At 39.0% G+C, this 19260-nt stretch overlaps 1 protein-coding gene across 3 annotated transcripts in view; it reads right to left on the reverse strand.

Moving 5' to 3' along the window:
• Nucleotides 1–17533, reverse strand: part of B3GLCT (beta 3-glucosyltransferase) — a 48647-nt gene extending 31114 nt beyond the window's left edge. Inside the window, exons 1-4 of one of the 3 annotated variants that reach the window (XM_085061960.1) lie at nucleotides 17273–17533; nucleotides 9226–9287; nucleotides 6790–6829; nucleotides 3583–3692 (exon numbers count right to left, since the gene is read on the reverse strand). In XM_085061960.1, coding sequence (XP_084918086.1) covers nucleotides 3583–3692; nucleotides 6790–6829; nucleotides 9226–9287; nucleotides 17273–17360 — 300 coding nt within the window. In that variant the 5' untranslated portion in view covers nucleotides 17361–17533. Of the gene's footprint in view, nucleotides 1–3582; nucleotides 3693–6789; nucleotides 6830–9225; nucleotides 9288–12906; nucleotides 14748–17272 lie in introns of those variants that run through there. The other 2 variants (XM_085061969.1, XM_085061978.1) reach the window with 2 other exon arrangements.
• Nucleotides 17534–19260: the final 1727 nt, after the last annotated feature.

Consider the following 19260-nt stretch of genomic DNA (forward strand, 5'->3'; position numbering starts at 1 on the left):
GAGAGACAGCCTAAAGCACTTAAAACTTCTGAATTTCTTGTATATATTTTGCCCTGACATGACAAGACACCTCTGTGAGGTGACAGGTCCTATTTTCTGCATAAAAAAAGCCAAGTCAGTTACCACATATTTGACTGGTAAAAGCAGCTATATAAAAATGGTATATGATGTGTAAGGCAGGGCTGAGGGGAGCCCATTCATCACTACTAAAACATTTAAAAGATCTCATTAGTGCAGAATTATCTGACTTCAACAAATTCCTTCAAATCTGCTGAGCATCCATTAGAGGCAAATGATCCTGCTCACCTTCCAGCACTACACTGTAGGTAACTTTTACAGTTTCAACAGTTAATGAGCTAGACATCAATTCTGCTGATAATAAAGCCTAGCAATTGTCAAAAGGATGCCAGAACCTTTGCAGAATGAGAAGCAAGGGCATACTACAAAGTCAGAGTTCAAACAATTAAAACAAAAAGCCAGGAAAACAGCTGGAGGAAAGCAAAGATAAAACAAAAGTCACTCAAATGTGTAAAGCCCTGCAAGTTGACCTTGAAGGGATTTAAGACAACACTGAAATACATTTTCAAAACCAAGCAGTGGTTTTTGTACACTTCTGGAACGCTTTCAAAAGGCTTTATTTTGAATGCACCTCACCCTTCAACAGAACAGAGTTTAGAAGCATTTCAGAACTGTATTTTTAGAAGAGGCTATTTATATAGGACTTTGCTCAAAACAAACCAAGCTTAGTAGTAAAAATACTGTAAAAATAGAATTACAATGCTTCCATGAAACAGAACTCATACTTCACATCACCTATTACTCACATGGAAGAATGTGATTTTCACTTTCCAATACTCCATGGTATCAGCTTTAAAATATTTTCAAATTCTTGGTTTGGTGTTTTGTTTCAGTGTTTTGGTTTTTTATTTTGGGGCTTTGTTTTTTTATTTAACTCCATAGTTAACAGTGATAATTTGCTATAGTTCCTCTGGTTAATACACATAGGACCCCATTTAATCTCTAGACTTTTCAGGAAAACCTACAGTTTTTTGAATTGGCTGAGGGTGTTCAACGTAAGAAACCTCAAGGACAACAAAAGCAAAAAAAACCTTCTACTCTACTAGATCCATTTTTGTAGGGAAATACACAGACTTTTGTCTTCTAAACAGTGTCACAATCACAGGCCATTAAAAAGCACTAACTACATCTAAACCAGTAATTTTTCAAAATCTTTATTTTACCTGTTTTCTCATTTTAAATGTGATAGCCAAAAAGTAATCCTGACTTTGAATTTTTTAAGACAGAAAGGGCATAGTCCCAAATATTACCATTTTACTCTCCCAACAGGTTCCTTATTCTTACTTGTTGCTTCTTACGAAGGTCTAGTTTACAGAGGTTAAATGTTCAGAAATCTCAGAAAATTAAGAAAATTGGTAGAAACTGTAAGGAATTTTTGCCAATTTTTAAGAGTTTTGGTTAATATTCAGTAAATCACCACAGAAAATGCTTTTAAGCAAGAACAACATACTGACATCTACTGGTGACCAGAAGTAGAGATTGGTTTCACATCTAAAAAAATGTCTTAAGTACACGGTAAAAGAAAATAAATGGAAAAATCACTTGTAATGATTAATGTCAGTAATTTAATCTGTTTTGAAGTGAGACATATATGCTAGTTTAATGAAGTAACACAAAAGTAGCAGTTGGCTTCCATTTTGCATTTTGAACCAGCAGGAAACAACTAATGAAACCTTATGGACTAAATATCTATTGCTTGGGGCTGTAACAACAGATGAGTGAACGAACCTGATGATTCAGTCCTTTGTTTCCATACAGCAGTTGTCCTCGAAAACACAAGGATTTAACATTGTTTTTGCTTGAAACTAATAAATTCATATGTATTCCTTGCAATGAAAAATGCTAACTTCAAATGCTGATATGCAGAATTGCAGAGATGATCTGTCCCACCTCCATAATCAGCACTATTGGGTCACACCTCACTGTCATTTTGAGTTGACCAAAACAATCAAGACATACCAAGTACCTGCTGACTATGCCTATTTCTTTTTTCCTATACACTGATGGCTTTCCCCTTTTCCCAAATTTCAAATGAGATTTTTTTGGTGGGATTTCCACCACTGCTTCTCTTAAGACACAATGACTGCTGTTCAAGAGGTAACTGCTAATATTGGAAAAGCATCACTATTTCAGCATTCCCATAAAGGAATCTCTTTAATTAGGAAATAAAGTTTTTTAGAAGCCAGGTCAGTTTCAGGCACAGCTCTGATTACAGAACATTTCACCTCTCTCCCACAAAACATGCCTATATTCCCACCTCACTGAAACCATTTGTACTTCTACTTACAGAACTTCTCATTACTCATATTCTGCAACATCAATTACAGGGCTCAACCAAAATCCTTGAGTTTAACAACTGACACCATAATCCTCTCTGCACACATTGTATCTGAACATTTGTCTCAATTCTGAAGAGGACTCTGAAAGAGCAGAACTCCGCAGAACAAAGGCTGTTCACATGACTGATTTCATTAAGGGATTAAAAATTGCATTTAGAATGGATTTAATTACAACAGGTTTGATAAGTGTGGATAAATGAAGCCTAAAACGTCCAGCAATCTGATTTAGGCACTACAAGACTAATATACATAAGACAATTTACATCAAACTTCTTTTTACTTTACAACAAAGAACATGGAAATGAAAAATAGGTCAAATAACCCCACAGCAAGCTATTTCACATCAGGGGATGTATGCCACTCTTAAATTTTTCTTAATTTTTTAAAAGACAAAGAAAATAAAGCATTGTTTACGCATATTAAACTTTCAATGTAAGTTTCTTAAGAACCTCTTCTGTCTAGGCTTAAGCTTTACAAACCAAATTTTATATTAGAATGTTAAGTACAACACTCAGCATGACCCACCAGCAGGTCAAGGGCAGGGTGCTCAGTCTGCAGAGGGGAGGCAGAGGAATAAGGAAGAGGTAGGGAAGGTACTGCATCATGGAGGGACAGGGGCAAGAGAGGTGTGGAGGACTGCTGCTGCAGGAAGGGGAGAATCCTGCCTTAGGATATTAATGGCCACACACATTTCTGCTCTAAGGCCATGATGTCACAATTGCACAATGAAATTTTGACAAAATCTACATTACAGCACATTCATTAGCTCTATTAAAATACTCACCTAAAATTATTCTAACTAATATTTAAATTGTTTTGTTTTTCACTTCATAAGGAATGCATCTTTTTTCTTTTTTTTTTGTAAACACACTACAGTCGTATTGGAAAACTGCCTTCTTCCAAGTCTTTCTTATCACTTTTGCATCAAATGCCATCCTATCAGCAACAGCTGTTACACAAAAAGGTTGATAGTTGAAATTAAAAGTTGTGATAAATCACAGCATACAATCAGTAAATAACCACTGAAAAAGTTTTCTCATAAGCATACAGAAAACAACTAACAAAAGAAATAGAATAGATTTGAAAAAAGGCACAACAAACCCCAGTATTTTTAGTAAAATGTGGTAACAGCATACATAACAAGGTGCACTTTATCTCAGCATACCTTTCCAAGATCTACAGCCTGTTTCAAAATATCTCTTCTTAGATCTTCTGCTCTCTTGGAATGAAAAGAATTACTTTGACTCTGGATGACAAATACAATTTCTTTTAATTCTGTAAATAAGAAAATAGGAACATTTAAAGACAAAAGAAGTTATTTTCTGACTTGCCCCAAAGCTAGTGAGAACCCAGGTGTGTGAGGGAATCTATTACACGGTAAGCTATTCCTTTAATTATACAAACATTTTGTGAAATAGTAAAAAGGTATAATTTAACACACATACACAAAAGTCCAAACCAGCCCTTTTCAAGATTTGTTTATAAAAAGCATGGCATGACTGGAAGATGTGCAGCAGTTAACAGTAGCCACACTCATGAGGTTGCATCTTCTCCAATACACCAGCACTCCTTCTCACCAGAGTTAAAAGGTGTTAGTCACAGACCAGCATCTCCCCCCACTAGGCAATGCATGAACATGAAACAGAAAAGATGCTTCCCCAATAATGAGTTTAAAACCCTACCCAGAAACAAACATCAGATGGAGAGACACACACATAAGAACACTGAGTTGATACTCCTATCTAATACAACAGCATCAACAACTCACACTGTCTTCACAGTGTTTAAAGGAGTCATAATTAAGAACTTTAAATAGGAGGGAAGACTGTGAGAAATCTAAAAGAAAATAATGAAGTAGCTTTGCAAATGTTTATGCATTGTAAAAGTGCCTACCATAAAATACAAGTAGATGATGAAGCAGAACGACAAATTTTCTTGATGAGAGTAGATAGCATAATCCCTCAATATTTAGAAATCTTAGAAAAACAGGCTGATTTGATCCCATTCAGAAGCAGAGCACAGCAGATGACAGAGGATGAGAAGATAAAAGGAAGAGGACAGATGCCTTTTCCAGAATTCTTAACAAGTGTGATCTATGTTGCATAACCCACTCAAGACCATTAACTAAGTATCAATCAATGTGTAAGATGAGGAGTAACATATGATACGGCAGCTTCTGTTTGTTTGGCCAAAAAAGGCTGAATTTAACAGATACTACATAGAAAGTGTCCCATGAAACTCAGACTATAACACCTTAAGAGAGTACCACAAGGAAAGAAATTAATGCCTCTGAGATCTGTACAGAATGTTGAAAATTGTGGAGAAGGAACAAAGTTCACACCAAAAAAAATTATATGCTAACTTGGCAAATAGAGCAAAATGAGTGAGGAACAGTGGAACAGAGGTGGAGAAAAACTGAAGGAAGGAAAGAAGTAATCCCAAGGAAAAAGAGTAAAACTGAGCCCATGAAGAAGGATCACAAGAAAAATGTTGGGTACTAAAAGAGCATTAACCACAAATATCTTCATTAAGATTATGCAAAGATTGCTATGTCCAAGACCTGAGGATAGATTGCACTGCTTTGTTCCTCTGAACAGTTATTTGTTAATTTAGACCTATGACAGCTCAAAGCTGCAGCTGGATATTTTTCTGCTTTTTCCTCAATATTATTTTCCCTCAGTTTATTAGCTTATTCATCAAGACATTGTCAAATTGTGTGAGGTTTCTGGTGATATATTGTGGAGATGGAATAAACATTGGTTTAGATATCAGTATTCATTTCACATTTTTCCCACACAATGTAGGAATCAACAGTATTTCTGCTCTGAACCACCAAATAAACTGCTTAAAAATACTATGCATAATAAAAACTTCTAAATAGCAACTAATTGCTACCTAGCAAGATCTTTGATAGATTTCCTGTGCAAAAATTAAAATCAGTGCAAAAACAGAAACTACACTTCGTTGATGCTAATGAGAGTCAAAGGGCTAAATCTACATGCATGCACAACACCAAAAATATCCACAGAGATAAAAAGCAAGCACAACATTGTTTTTATATAATTGCTGTTTTAGTACCAGTATATTTACAGATATGGAACCATCTGAATTATACTTAGTTTCACTTATGGTACATTTAACAACACCTATGATATTCCACAATAGAATTCTTTCTAGGAGTAAGGTAACACCTACTAGCATGATTAAATCAAATGGAAACAGTTTCCTTCGCTGTAGGGAGTTTAAAGTAGTTAATAAAAATACATATTCAGTGTATGAAAATGTCAACAGAAAATAGTTATTAAACACCTAAATTGTTTCTCAAGATGAGAAACACTCAATGAAGCAAGGGAAAGAACTGAGTCTTTTGAAAGATTAATATCCAGAAGTGCTACTGATCTGTATATAACAGTTCAAAAGAGAAGAATGAAATATCAGAGGAACTAAGAACCATCAATGAACTACATTCTGTTTCACGCCCTTCCATTTAACCTACAGAAATGGGTTGAAAGACCTAAAAGAACCCCCAAAACCAAAAGAATTTCTTAGGGAGACACAGAATTTCATTTAAAAAAGAAAAAAAGACAAAGAACACTAAAAATGATGTATTGCACCAGATCAGCAGTCCATCTAGTCCAGCATATTTTATTTAACAGTAGTAATAGGAAAGAGAACATAGAGATACCACAAAACCTTCACTTTCTCCAGTGCTCCTCATACTCTAACAGCATTGACAAGTATTATATCAGGAAATGCCAGAAGACAGACATAATTAAGCTGGGTCCTTTCAGAACAAGCAGAGCCAAGTCCTGACGGTTTAGCAGAGTGAGAATTCCAAGGTTACAGTGCAGAGAATGCAAGTCAAGTCTGTCAACATTTTGCCAGAAGGACATCATACTTGTCTTCAGAAAAGGCAGAAAATTGCAGAATTTTTATTCTCATTATTTATCATGTGTCCAGCAGCAAAAGATTATTTTACTACTATTTTAACATTAATATGATTGACATTCTTCTTAAATACTTGCTTATAGATATTACAAAGCTATTATAATTTGTTACAAGCAATTTATAATAACCCTAGTTATTACAACTACAATCAGAGCCTAGCAGAACGGTAAAATTCAATTTCATCTTAAATTGTTACAAGAACAGCTACTAAGTACCATAAAATTTTATTTTAAACTATAGTGCACTACAAAAAGCAATTCATCAGTTTGATAGTGCAAGTGCACATGTTCACAAAAAATTTAACTACAAGAACTGCAAGTACAATCAAAGATTTAGAATTTTCTGTTTGATGAGACTACATAAACCAAGAATAGAAAAGAAACACCACCAAAGTATTTGTGAAACAGCACTATACATTACTTACCTCTGCCTATTTTACTAAGTGTTCTACTTTTTTCAGACTTCTAGAAGAAGGAAAGAAAAAAACCCAAATAAGAATACACACAAACCCTCAAATATTTCTACAGAAAAACACTGGGAGCCAAAGCACTCATCAGATTATAAATGTATACATAGAAGCTTTAACTCAGAAACTAGTATGAAAAATAAAGTAAGAAGTTATTCAACAATAAGAACCACAACAGATATCTTACATGCTTGCACACTATTACTTAGAAAACACAGTAAGAGTAGGGAAAAAAAAAGAGAGAATGCTTTTCCACAACTGAATTTATACCAGATCTCTTTAAATTATTACTAACAATGACTTTTTTATTATGTATCTCCTGAGTGCTACATTTGGAATATGGAGCTCTACAGTATAAACACACCTGTTCAGTGTGAAAAAAACCCAAAACACTCTTATTCATTTGATTTACTCTCAAGCTTCTACTGAAACACAATTCTTAAAGGAAGACTCAAAAGCAATTTATATCAAGACAAATATCAAAAGGTCGTTGTATGACACATAAGATGACTTCACTGTAATTTACTCAGATAACACAAACATTTGTGATGGAATTTTACCAGAGTGCTGAGGAAGAGACAACAGTGACAGTGCATGTGCATTGCTAACCAAGAAACCAAGACACACATAAAATATCTTAGAAGCATATTCAATTTCTTCTAAGTAACAGAGTTTGGGTGGAAAGGTGTGGTTTAAGAGAGACAGGACTAGAGAAAAAGCTCTGCTCTTCCTACAAAATTGTAGGAAGGAAAACAGAGCCTTCATTTGTTGCACAATTCATCCCAGGTGACAGCACCCCAGTGCTTTGGTTTGTCTACATGAAAAATCAAACTCATCTTTATTAATTGCATAAGGATGTTCTAGGTTGCAGGATCAAGTGTTTTAAGACTTTCATATAGAAATGCCATACAAGGCACTCCTGGGTAATAAGCTCATATTCAGGTATCCTACCCTTGAGACAATTTCTATTTATAAACACTGAGCCCCCTCCCTTTTATATAAATATCAGATCAATGTATTCCTTTTAGCTCTACTTGCATCAAATGATCTTTCCTCTGACTTTTACACTGAAATGAATAAGCTCCAACTTCCTTGGTAGCCATCTGTAAAACCTTTTCAAAAATGACTGCATTGCATCTATTCTTATGACCCTTTTCCTGCTGACTGGGTCAATAAAGTTTAGAAGACTTTTTAAAGGATTAATTTAATTTTATATATATACACAACAATGTCATTATATAGCACAGTAAGTTAACATTCTAAGCTAACCTATATCAGAAAAAACATAGGAAGATTGATTTTCTGTGCAAACAAAAACCTGTGTGTTTTGTGGTACACAGTGTGAAGAACAAGCCATATTTACAATCACTTTTATTAAAACACAAAACAATTATTGCCTGTTATATCCCTGTCAATGTTGTTATTAAAAAAGGGGGAGGGGAAAGATATTTTGGCCTGAAGAGTTCTAGAAAGTACCTCTGACTTCATCTGAGGGAAGGTTTTGAAACTCTAAAATAGCAGGAAAGCCTTCATAAACTGTATCCTATATAAGAAGGATAACAGCTGGATTGAGAAAGTAATGGAATTTAACAAACAGCAACCTATTAGTAATGACAACAGAATGACATTATTGAGTCTCCCAGACACACTGCAGCAGATCAGCAGTGTAGGGATCAGTTGCAATAGGGATATTTCTCATTTAGAAAAATTACTGTAGGTATAGCAGTCATCATCAAAACCATAAATTATTTAGAAATACATACTTCTGACTATACTTCTATTGCATTTGATGTGAGATCACTAGATCTAAATGGCAGCTATAGACTGTAACTCTTGATTCATTACAGTACTTTTATTTTCCTCCCTTAAATTTCTTTTATACATACACAAATATCTGTTATAAATATATACACATATAAAAAATGGTAGATAGAAGTCTGTCAAAGAACATGCATGCATACACACCTAACACCCATAATGTTATTTAAAGATAGGGCTAGCTCTGACCATTAGTTCCCCTAATCTGTTAATTCGAAATTTCATATGCAAGCTTTGCTTGAGCCGTGACTTGAGTGGCAATATATAATAATGCTAATATGGCAGAGAGGCAGCCATTTCCCTCTCACTGTGTTATGTATTTGACAAAACCAAGAAGAAAGGAAAACCTGGTTTTGAAATAATAAAGATTATATACTCAAAAACTTTTCTCAACAGCAATAGCACTAAGAGCTTATAAGACACAGAACAGAAAGACATCATACAACATTTAGTACTACTGAAGTCAATGATCAAAATAATCAATGCCACAGATATTAAGCTTTCTGCTCTGGTTTATTCTAGCTTATTTTATAATGTCTGTAAAATGTTCCTGCTCTAGCAATTAAAATTTATTACCTGCAGCACTGGTAGTTCAGTCTCATCTTCTGCACCTTCAGAAACTACACTTACAGCAGAAGCTGAAAGAAAAAACAGACTTTTTTTCATATAACAGGAGCTCACTTTCACAACTGACAAAGTTCTGCAGGGAAAAAAAGAAACCAACCCCCCGACCTATCATTAAGGTAATTTTTCACATTTAATGAAACTGTATTCATAATAATCCTTGTGAACATGAGAGTCTGTTCTTAAAGAATTTATATATTTGCTGCCTGACAATTCCCATACCATCACTGAAAAAACATCACTCTTTGATGTGAAGCCAATTTATCTCGGCTTCAAGGTGAATAAATCCCTTTACAAAAAAAAAAAAAACCAAAAAAAAAAAACAAACCCAAAAACTGCTCAGTCCAGTAGCTCACTTGATAACAGCCTAATGTCCTACCACATGGGAGTCCACTGTTTTTAGGTTAAAGTCTGGACCAAAATTCTCTTGGAACCACAGAAACTGACAGCGGCTGACAGAAATTTCTATCAAAAGTGAAGATGACTATCACAGGCTTTGAATGCCATGTCTGAACAACAGTCAAACTTGTTCATATATGAGCCCCAAATAAATGTTTACAAAAAGAACAGGGACCCCACAGAGCTAATCTACAGAGATGTAGCATTATCTTAAGCTATTTATAGTGACTCCACCCTTTGCATACACTTGTGCTTTGTATTAGAAAAATAATCGTAAAAAGGGTTCTGGTGTTGCTTTTTTTGTTGTTGATGTAGTCAATCAATTTGTCTCGGCCTGCTCATTTGTAAAAGTAGTTCCATTTAACATAAGAAAGCCTTGATAAGATTCTTTGTAAGAAATCGTTTTCTTAAACGTACTAAAGAGATGCAAATGAAAGAAAATTGTTATAATTTGGAAGGAATTCAAGATGCTATTCATTATGGTCAAATTGATGGTTTTCTTAAAAACAGGGGCGGAAAACAGATTCAAGTGGATTGTCTCACTGCAAATTTATTTATTGCTTAAAAATGACTTCAAAGTGAATTGCTAGCCATTATCATTCCTTTAACACACTAGAAACCTACAATATAGGACAGCGAGACAACACTGTCCCGGGTCTTGGGTGCCCCATCTCTGAATACCTACATCCCTATGCTCATCCAACTGGAGACCAAATTTCATCAAGTGTCCAGGAGTTGAGGTTCACAATGATATTTTAGGTCCTGATTAACTTGAATCACAAATCACACCACTAGATCCAGACATCCCAAAATGCATTCTAACACAGTAGACTCATGGTGACCATAAATTAGAATCACAGAATAGTCCAAGTTGGAAAGGACCCACAACTCTTAAGTGAATGGCCAGGACAGGGACTGAACCCACATTATGAGCACTAGGCTCTGACCAACTGAGATAATCTCAAAGTCATTTTCCTCCTTTTCTCCCAACAGTATTTACAGATTCAGACCAGGAATAGCTTCCCCTACACAAACCAGATCCACACCTTCTACTTGATGAGATCCTAATTACAAGATCAACACAAAACATCCTTATTCCAGGAAATGTATTAATTAAGAAGTATTAACCTGAAGAAGTATCACCTCATAAATTCAGCTTATTCACAAGCATAATTTTCAGGTTTTAATATGCACCTGAGGAATGACACATGAAACCTAAGACAACTGTGCCTGACAAGAGATGCTGCCTCTGTCACCACAGTGCATTCAATAACCCATGCCACACTGCTCCTAATCTTTATAAAATATTAATATACATGATCCTTGAAACAAATCAAACAATAATCAGATCACCTATTTCACACTACATCTTTGAAAGCACAGATAAAGCTCTTCAGGGAATTAATTAAACTACTTCAACGTGGTATTACAGAACAACAGAAATGCTGAAGTTGGAAAGGATCACTAATGGTCATTTATTTGAACCACCCACAGTTGGATCCTCAGGACCTTGTCTAATCAGGTTTTGAGTATTTCCTAGAACAGACTCCATAAACTCTCAGAGCAGCCTCTTCCAGTATTCAATCATTCTTAGATTAAAAAATAAAAAAGAAAAAGAAAAAAGAAAACCAAAAAAGTATTTATGTTCAAATGGATTTTCTTGTATTTCAGTTTGCATAAACTGCCTAATGTTCTGTTAAGTACCAGACTCTGGCTCTGTCTTCCTTACTGCTCCCCATCATGTATTTACCTGCGTTGGTAATGTCTTCCCTGAACCTTCTTTTCTTCAGGCTAAACAGCTCCAGCTTCTTCACCCTCTCCTCATCTGTCAGGTGTTCCAATCTATTAATAATCTCCATGGTGCTTTGCTAGACTTATTCTAGTATGTCCATGTCTCTCTTGTACTGGAGCCCCCAAACTTGGACACAGCACCCCAGATGTGTCTCACCAGCGCTGAGCAGACAGAAGGGGTCACCTCTCACACCCTCCTGCCAACACTCAACTGCAGCCCAAGGGCCTGCTGGCCATCTTTGCCACAATGGCACACAGCTGGTTTATGATCAGTTTGCTGCACATCAGGACTCTCTAGTCCTTCTCTGCAAAGCTGTTTCCCAGCCAATGTGCCCCCCATGTGCAATGCTGCATGGAAGGCCTCCTTGTCAGGGGCCAGACTGTATTTCCCTTCACTGAACTCAGTTTCCCAAATTTCCTGTCTGCCTGCTTCTCCAGCTTGCTAAAGTCCCTCTGAATGGCAGCACAACCAGCTGGTGCATCAACTCCTCCTGCACCTTGTATCTCCTCTGCAAATTCGCTGAGGGTGCACATCCCACTGTCCAGGTCATTAATGAAAGGTTAAATACTACTGGAACCACCATGCCACTCATCAGAGCCCGTGAGCTCATCAAGTCAGACAGTTTTCTATCCACCTCACTGTCCACATACATAGCCCATACTTCCATCAGTTTGTTTTGACATTGTAGGAGACAGCACTGAACTCAAGCTTCTTGCTAAAGTTGAGATAAACAATATCCACTTCTTTCCCCACATTCATAAAGGTAGTCGTGTCATAACAAAAATCTTTCAGGTTGGTTAAGCATGACTGCCTGTTCATAAAAACATGGGGACTTCCCCCAATCACCCTCTCTTGTCCCTCACATGTTTGTCTTGTCCTTCCTTGTTTGGCAGGGATACCCAGGATTATTTGCTCCATCACCTTCCCTGGGACTGAGGTAACACTGACCAACTTAACCTTGCCCTCTTTGAAGACAAGGATTATATTCTTCCAGTCTTGAGGAATCTAGCCCAGTCACCACCACCTGTCAAAGATTATCAAGAGCAGCCTTGCATTGAAATCAGCAAACTCTACCAGCCCTTGTGTGTGCCTGCCATCAGGTCCTGTGGACTTCCGTATGTCCAGTTTATTCAAATGTTCCCTAAACCAGTCCTCCTCCAGTGAGATTAACTCTTCTTTGCTCCAGACTTTCCTGTGAGTTTCAGGAGCCTGGGATTGCTGAAGGTGAGTCTGAATAATATTGATCAAGGTAAAGAAGGCTCTGAGCTCTTTGCCCCCTTTCATGTCCTTCTTTTAACCCTGTCCTCCATTCATAAGAAGGCTCTTATTTTCCCTAGTCCCTTGCTGATACACCTGCAGAAGCCCTTTTCCTTACCTTTCACAAGTTAAATCCCTCACCAGATTCAACTCCAGGTGGGCTTTGGCTTTCCTAATGGGCATACCTGCACTCCCAGACGGTGTCTCCATGTTACTCTTGGGGTCACCTGATGGTATTTGCATCTCTTGTGTGCTTTCTTTTTATGTTTGAGTTTTGCCAGGAGCTCCTGTTTGTGGATGTGGGCTTCCTGCCATCTTTACTTGCCTTCCTGCATGTGGGGATGGATCATTCTTGTAGGAGATGAACCCTGAAAATCAACTAGCTCCAACCCTCTCACATAGTACAATTTCAACACTTGTAATTTATTCAACAAACTAATAAATGTAATGAATGCTAAAGTCTCTCGCTATATCATTATTCTTATTCCCTGTGATTTCAGAAGTGCAGCCTCCCCTTCTTTTCCAGTAATTAAGCACATTAAAAATGACTTGGTATCTTTTAAGTTAAATACATCAGGAAGAATTTTTCCAGCTAATACATTTCAATAAGACAAGAACTGTTCAGACTATTTTTAAACTACTGAAGAACCATTCATAAAACAGACTAACATACCCCTGAAGACACCACCAAAAAAAACTCAAGTCCTCACCCAACATTAATCAAGCTTTTCACTCACACAGGCTGTACAAATTTATCTTAGCAACACTCTTCTACCTGATTAGCAAATCTGTTATGCACATCTAATTTGATAAAGCAGTCTTCAGAAGTAAACTGTGGCGAAGACTGATCTGGCTAAGCAACCTGATGTCTCAGCATGGAAATAAATATCCTCTTCTACGGATTTACTGGGGAAAGGGTAGCAGGAGAAGAATGCAGTAAATTTAACTGGCCTACAACATATAAACAAAGGGACCACAGGGCAAGTAGAAAATAAAGTGCCTTGGCAAAGGTGGACACCTCCAGAATTAATTCATTCACCTGCAATTCACTCCCAAGAGATTTCTGAAAAAGATGTTCCCAGGAGTAGACCACTTATACTAAAATTCTAACTCCACATGCAGCTCATGGCCAGGTCACTTGTGCAACATAGGCAGAAACCATAAATTTTCTGTGCGAAGAATATCTTTTCATTGTGTGCAGAGTGTATGTGCACAAAGAAGGATGACATATGTCTAGGAGCTATCAGATGTTCCTACAACAAAACAGTAACTTTTCATGCCCAAACATCATTATTAATTCAGACAACTGCAAGATTTCTTTCAGGGAAATAACTCCCCAAAACACGTATCAATCTCTAGAGCTAGAGGTACCTTTGCTAAAAACAGAATTTCCTCTAGTCTTTTGTATTTTCCACTACAATGTAAGCACTCTCAGTTGGACTGCTGACTTACCACAGAGCACAGAGAAAATACCTTGCAAGAAGAAACTTACTAGATGGTAAAAGTTCAAGCCCTGTAGGTACCCCAGTAACAAAAAATATGGTTGATTAACTGTACAATTTCTCACAAACAAAGCTACCCAAAGCAGAAAAAAAACAGCAAGGCACCATCTTAAATGCAACCTCCAATTTTGTATTTATCACTTCATTATTTAATGTATTGTGTACTCTGAAGGTTGTTAACACACATTGTACATTAACATCCTGTCATCTGGCACAAGCAGACAAATGCAGAATGTGTCCATTGCTAGTCCTCCTCTCCTTCTGCTAAATGGCCAAGAACAGAGGATAAGAAAAGGAAAGACATTTTAGAAAGACTTTAAAGTTCTGTATTATCATCAATCTGATCTTTATGTCTTTTGAGAGCAGGACTAAAATCTACTGGAAAAGCTAGACAACATTTTTGGATCCATTCAAAACCTGGACATGTAATCTAAGATTTCCTATTCAATTCAATTCCTTTAATTCTTATTTATTTCTGTCAAGTGTTCCATTATTTCCATTAAAATTTTATAAGTATATCGACTTGCTTGTAATACTAGTATTAGAAAGTAAAACTTAGTAATTATTTTCATAGTTCAGCAACTGAACTGCAGAAATATGTGCCAACAAACTACTAGAAAAATGGATGTAAACACTGCAGCATTAAAATACAATAAATAGTATAAATATATTCAATTATGTAATATCACATTTTATATGTAGAAGCAAACTTTTCTTCAGTAATACCCTTTCTAGAATAAACCACTTCCAAACATTTACAATTATATGTCCTTGAAGTGCAAAGGATATTAAAACCTGAGGAGTTAACTCTTTGCTTTCACAGACTAATCCACCTGAGACACAAAAGCAACACTTCTGTTATATTCCTCTTTTACAGTCTGGTTCAAGGCTGACTGACCCCAGAGTCATTGCAACCACCTCACTGAGCTGTGGGTCAGTTTAAATGAGCCACAAAAAGGTAAAAATTCTATGACTTAATGTGTGGCAAAACTGTGAGTAATAATAACCCCTTCAAATAATGACAGCCAGTGATTATGTTGCACACAGCAGAGAAAACATTTTAAACAGAATTTCTTTATACTTCTAATAATAATTTAATAAAAGGCCTATTTTTGTTTTGGTTGGGTTTCTTTCTCCTTCCAAGTTTTCAAAGATCATAAAATTCTATGGATTGACATGATTCCAGAGAAAATCTGCACTGATGCTGTCAGTCAAAGAGATGGGATCTTCCATGATGAGACAGCCTGTGAGCACTACAAATTAGTTTCATGTACTTATATGCAAGCATTTATAATATTTCTTCATTTTGCCACCTTATCAGCATCAAAGACTGTGATCTAGCCAGATAAGAGTGAAGACTTACAGATTCACCAACACAAAATGGGGAGAGAGCAGGGGAAGGAGGAAGAGGAAAGGGTGATGCAAGCAAATTTACAGCATCTGAAGCTTTTCATGAAATAAAAGCATCTACTTATATTTCTTTACACAAATGGCACATATGGGAAGAAAGCAGCTGAAATCACCACTCGGAACCACTGAAATGTCTAAATAAGTGCTGTGTACACCAGTATCTTTATAAAAGGCAAGCAAAGAAAAACAGTAGATGAAAAAGCATCATCATGATCTCTTCTGATTGTCTAGAAGTTAGACCATAGAAAATCATCTGAATACATTTTCCCGTTCTGTAAGCTGCCACCTGCAAGATGGAATTTATGCAATTACTTAACTACAGACAGACAAGCTTTTTGCTTCTGTGGAAGGCAATCCAAATTATTTGTTTTCCAAGAACAAAGCTGACTGTTTTGCGAACTTACTATCCAGGCCATCTCAAAAGCATGGGTTATTTAGTAAAGGATGTACTCCTTAATGTAAAAGGATATTTAAAAAAGTCAAAAGCTTCTCATGAAAAAATTCTATACAAGCATTAATCGACACCTGCCGAACAAGAACTCAAGTGTTTCATATCTGCTCTCTACCTGCATGTATGTATGTATGTATGAATATATGTACGATAAACACGCATATGGGCAAAGCTGAAGCTACTGTTCTCTGACTGTGATTACAATCTGTTTGAGGTTACAAGTGCTATAGTACCTTACTAAAGCACTGGAGCAAAACTACTCATCCCAGAGAAAATTAAATGCAGCTTCTGGAACAGCCATAGAGTATGAGGATTCCTCCAAAAACCAAGCTATGCCAGTGAAAGGAAAAGTGTTTAGCAGAAGAAAAACCAAAATATCACAGCTTTACTTTGCTGAAAATGGGATTTATTAGTACCAGTTTTCCTCTGCATGATTTTGATGCACAAGCCATGGCAGTGGAAGAGACTCAAATCCAAAGATTCACAACAAACTGACAAGCCTATGCTGACAGAGATGGGAATATTCAGGAACAGAAATAATGAGATACAGAACAGATGTAAACATTTACTCCTGTCTCTTACACTCACGCCAGCAGCTCCCAACTCCAGGAGCCTGTAGCAACCCAGCCGCTGACATACTACCGATCCTTCTCCTTTAATCTTCTCCCACCTGACTAGACACACAAAAAAATCTCTAAAACACAGTAACACACTTCTGTCCTCTCGGCTGGCATCTCACCGGCCGGTTTTACCTTTCCCCCGCCCGCGGCAGAACACCCCGTCAGAGCGGCGCTGCCCAGACACGAGCGCTCTGCTCCGGGTCCGGCCGGCTGCTCCACGGAGCTGCTCCCGACCCGAGGCCGGTTTTCCCGGGCTGTCCCTGCCCGCACCCCTGGCCCCGCACACGGCCCGGGGATGGGAGGCGCTCGCTCCCGGCGCTGCTCCCTCAGCCAGGGCTGCGCTGCAGCCCGGATGCCCAACAAACTTCGGGAACAGGAGCGGCGCGGCTTCCCCGGCCGCTTCCCCGCGCGGGGCGGGACGGAGCGGGCAGGAAGCGGCGGCGGCTGCGGCGCCACTCCGAGCGCTCCGTGCCCTCCTCCCTGTCATCACCTCCTCGGAGGGGCCGAGCGTCCCGGGTCTCCTCCCTTCACCTCGCCATGGCGTCCCGGCCCGGCCCCCGCCACTCACCCCGGGCGCGGAGCGGCGGGAGAAGGAAGACGAGGTGGGCGCAGGCAGCGAAGAGGAGCCAGCGGCTGCAGCCGGGCGCCCGAGACATCTTGGCGGGGGCCGCTGAGCCGCACGGCGCGGGGAGCAGGCGAGGGGCACGGTGCGCCCGGCTGCCCGCCTCTGCCGCAGGAGCGCGGGCGAGCGGCCTCCGGCTGGTGGCGGTGCCGCCGTCGCCGCCTGCCCGCCCTCCTCCTCCCTCTCCTCCTCCTCCCTTCCCCTTCCCTCCTCCCGGCAGGACCGGCCGCCAGCGCCGGCAGGAGGGGGAGGCGCTCGCCTGCCGCGGCGCCCTCTGGCGGCGGCAGCGGGAGAGGCAGCGCCCTGCGGCCCCGCGCTGCCGGCTCCCCGCCCTGCCGGGACGCTCCTCATGGGACACTCCTCGCGGGACTCCTGCCGGTCCCGGGCTCCGGGACTGAGCATCCTGCTCGAAATAATCCCAGTAAGCACGGCTCTCCTTAGCCAGTAGCTCTTCTTAGCCATCCATTGGAACGGGCTGCCCAGGGAGGTGGTGGAGTCACCGACAAGACTGGGTGTGGCACCCAATGCCATGGTGTGGTTGACATGGTAGTGTTCGGTCAAGGGTTGGACTCGATGATCTCAGAGGTCTTCTCCAGCCTAATAGGTTCTGTAACTCTGCGAAATGTTACCCAGCACTCCAACAGGAAGTTCATCCACCAGAGCAAGGGACCTAATTAATTTCTAAAACAACCCTCGCACAACCTTACCCAAGGGAGCACATGGCACCTTCACACAGCCTTTCTTAAACGACCTGTGTGACCGGGAGTGGGGACACGGCGTGCAGCACAGGAGTACAGGGGTGTGACCTGGAGCACAGCCTTGGCACTGGAGACTCCACGGCTAAAACGTGCCCATATAACACCCATATTTGGCTAGGGAAATGCAGACCTGGAGCTGCACAAAATTGGTTTTAGGAATAACACAGAGGACAAAGTAATATCTAACATGCATATATGTCATGAAACAGACACTAAATTAGGATGTAACAGAGCCTCAGACAAATGAAGAAAGATCAAGAATGTAAAACGTTAGCAAACAAAAAATAATCCCACATGTATGCTGGAGCAAGGAAGAAAAAAACATCCACAGGAATGTGAGATTTGTCCCAGTGAAGCACTCCACATGCTGACAACTTGCTAAAACATCCCCCATACAACTCAGAATTAACCTGCTGTGCTTGAGACCCAGAGAAGCTACAGAAAGGCAAGCAGTGATAGGACTAGAAACCCAACAGTGTGTATAAAATTTTCAGCGCATGGTTATTTTTTTTTTTCTGTAACAGTTAGATGTGTATTAATAATAATTATGATCTTCATATTTCAACAGTAGTAGCAAGAAACAAAAAATTCTTGGGGTATAACTTGTAATGCATGCTTCCTCTTTGCCCTCAAACATGATTTTGAGCATAACACCTGATGCCTCTGTGTAACATCTCCTTACATTCTGGGTACACATAAACATGAATTCCAGCCAGGTCTATTTGTACTTATTTTCCAATCAAATACTTTTCACACAGACTCCTCCTAGCAACCCAACCATTCAGTATGCACTGACCTCACTGGAGACATCCAGGTCAGCCATAAACTATTTTTAATCCGGTAAGGCCAGCAGCACAGGACCCAATGTCGATCTTTCTTCATAACTCTGCAGCCTTTTGATCTATGGCATTCTTTTCCTGACTGGTCATGTGGTTACAATTGGACACCTTAACCATTCCAGAGAAGTGATTGTGCAGATGAATAGAAACCTTTTCACAGTGATAAATGCTCCCTCCCACTGCAAGCTCACACAAGCATATATATATCAGAGTAAGTTGGTAGTAGAACTCACACTTTCCTTTAAAACTATTGCAATACAAATATGTTAGCCAGACTTTCTTGGAGTACTCAACTTGCTTTATGTATTTGTTAAACACACACCCCCTGATATCACAA

Source organism: Lichenostomus cassidix, chromosome 1, assembly GCF_008360975.1.
Source record: "Lichenostomus cassidix isolate B80296 chromosome 1, HeHo_3.0, whole genome shotgun sequence".
Taxonomy (NCBI): Eukaryota; Metazoa; Chordata; class Aves; order Passeriformes; family Meliphagidae; genus Lichenostomus; species Lichenostomus cassidix.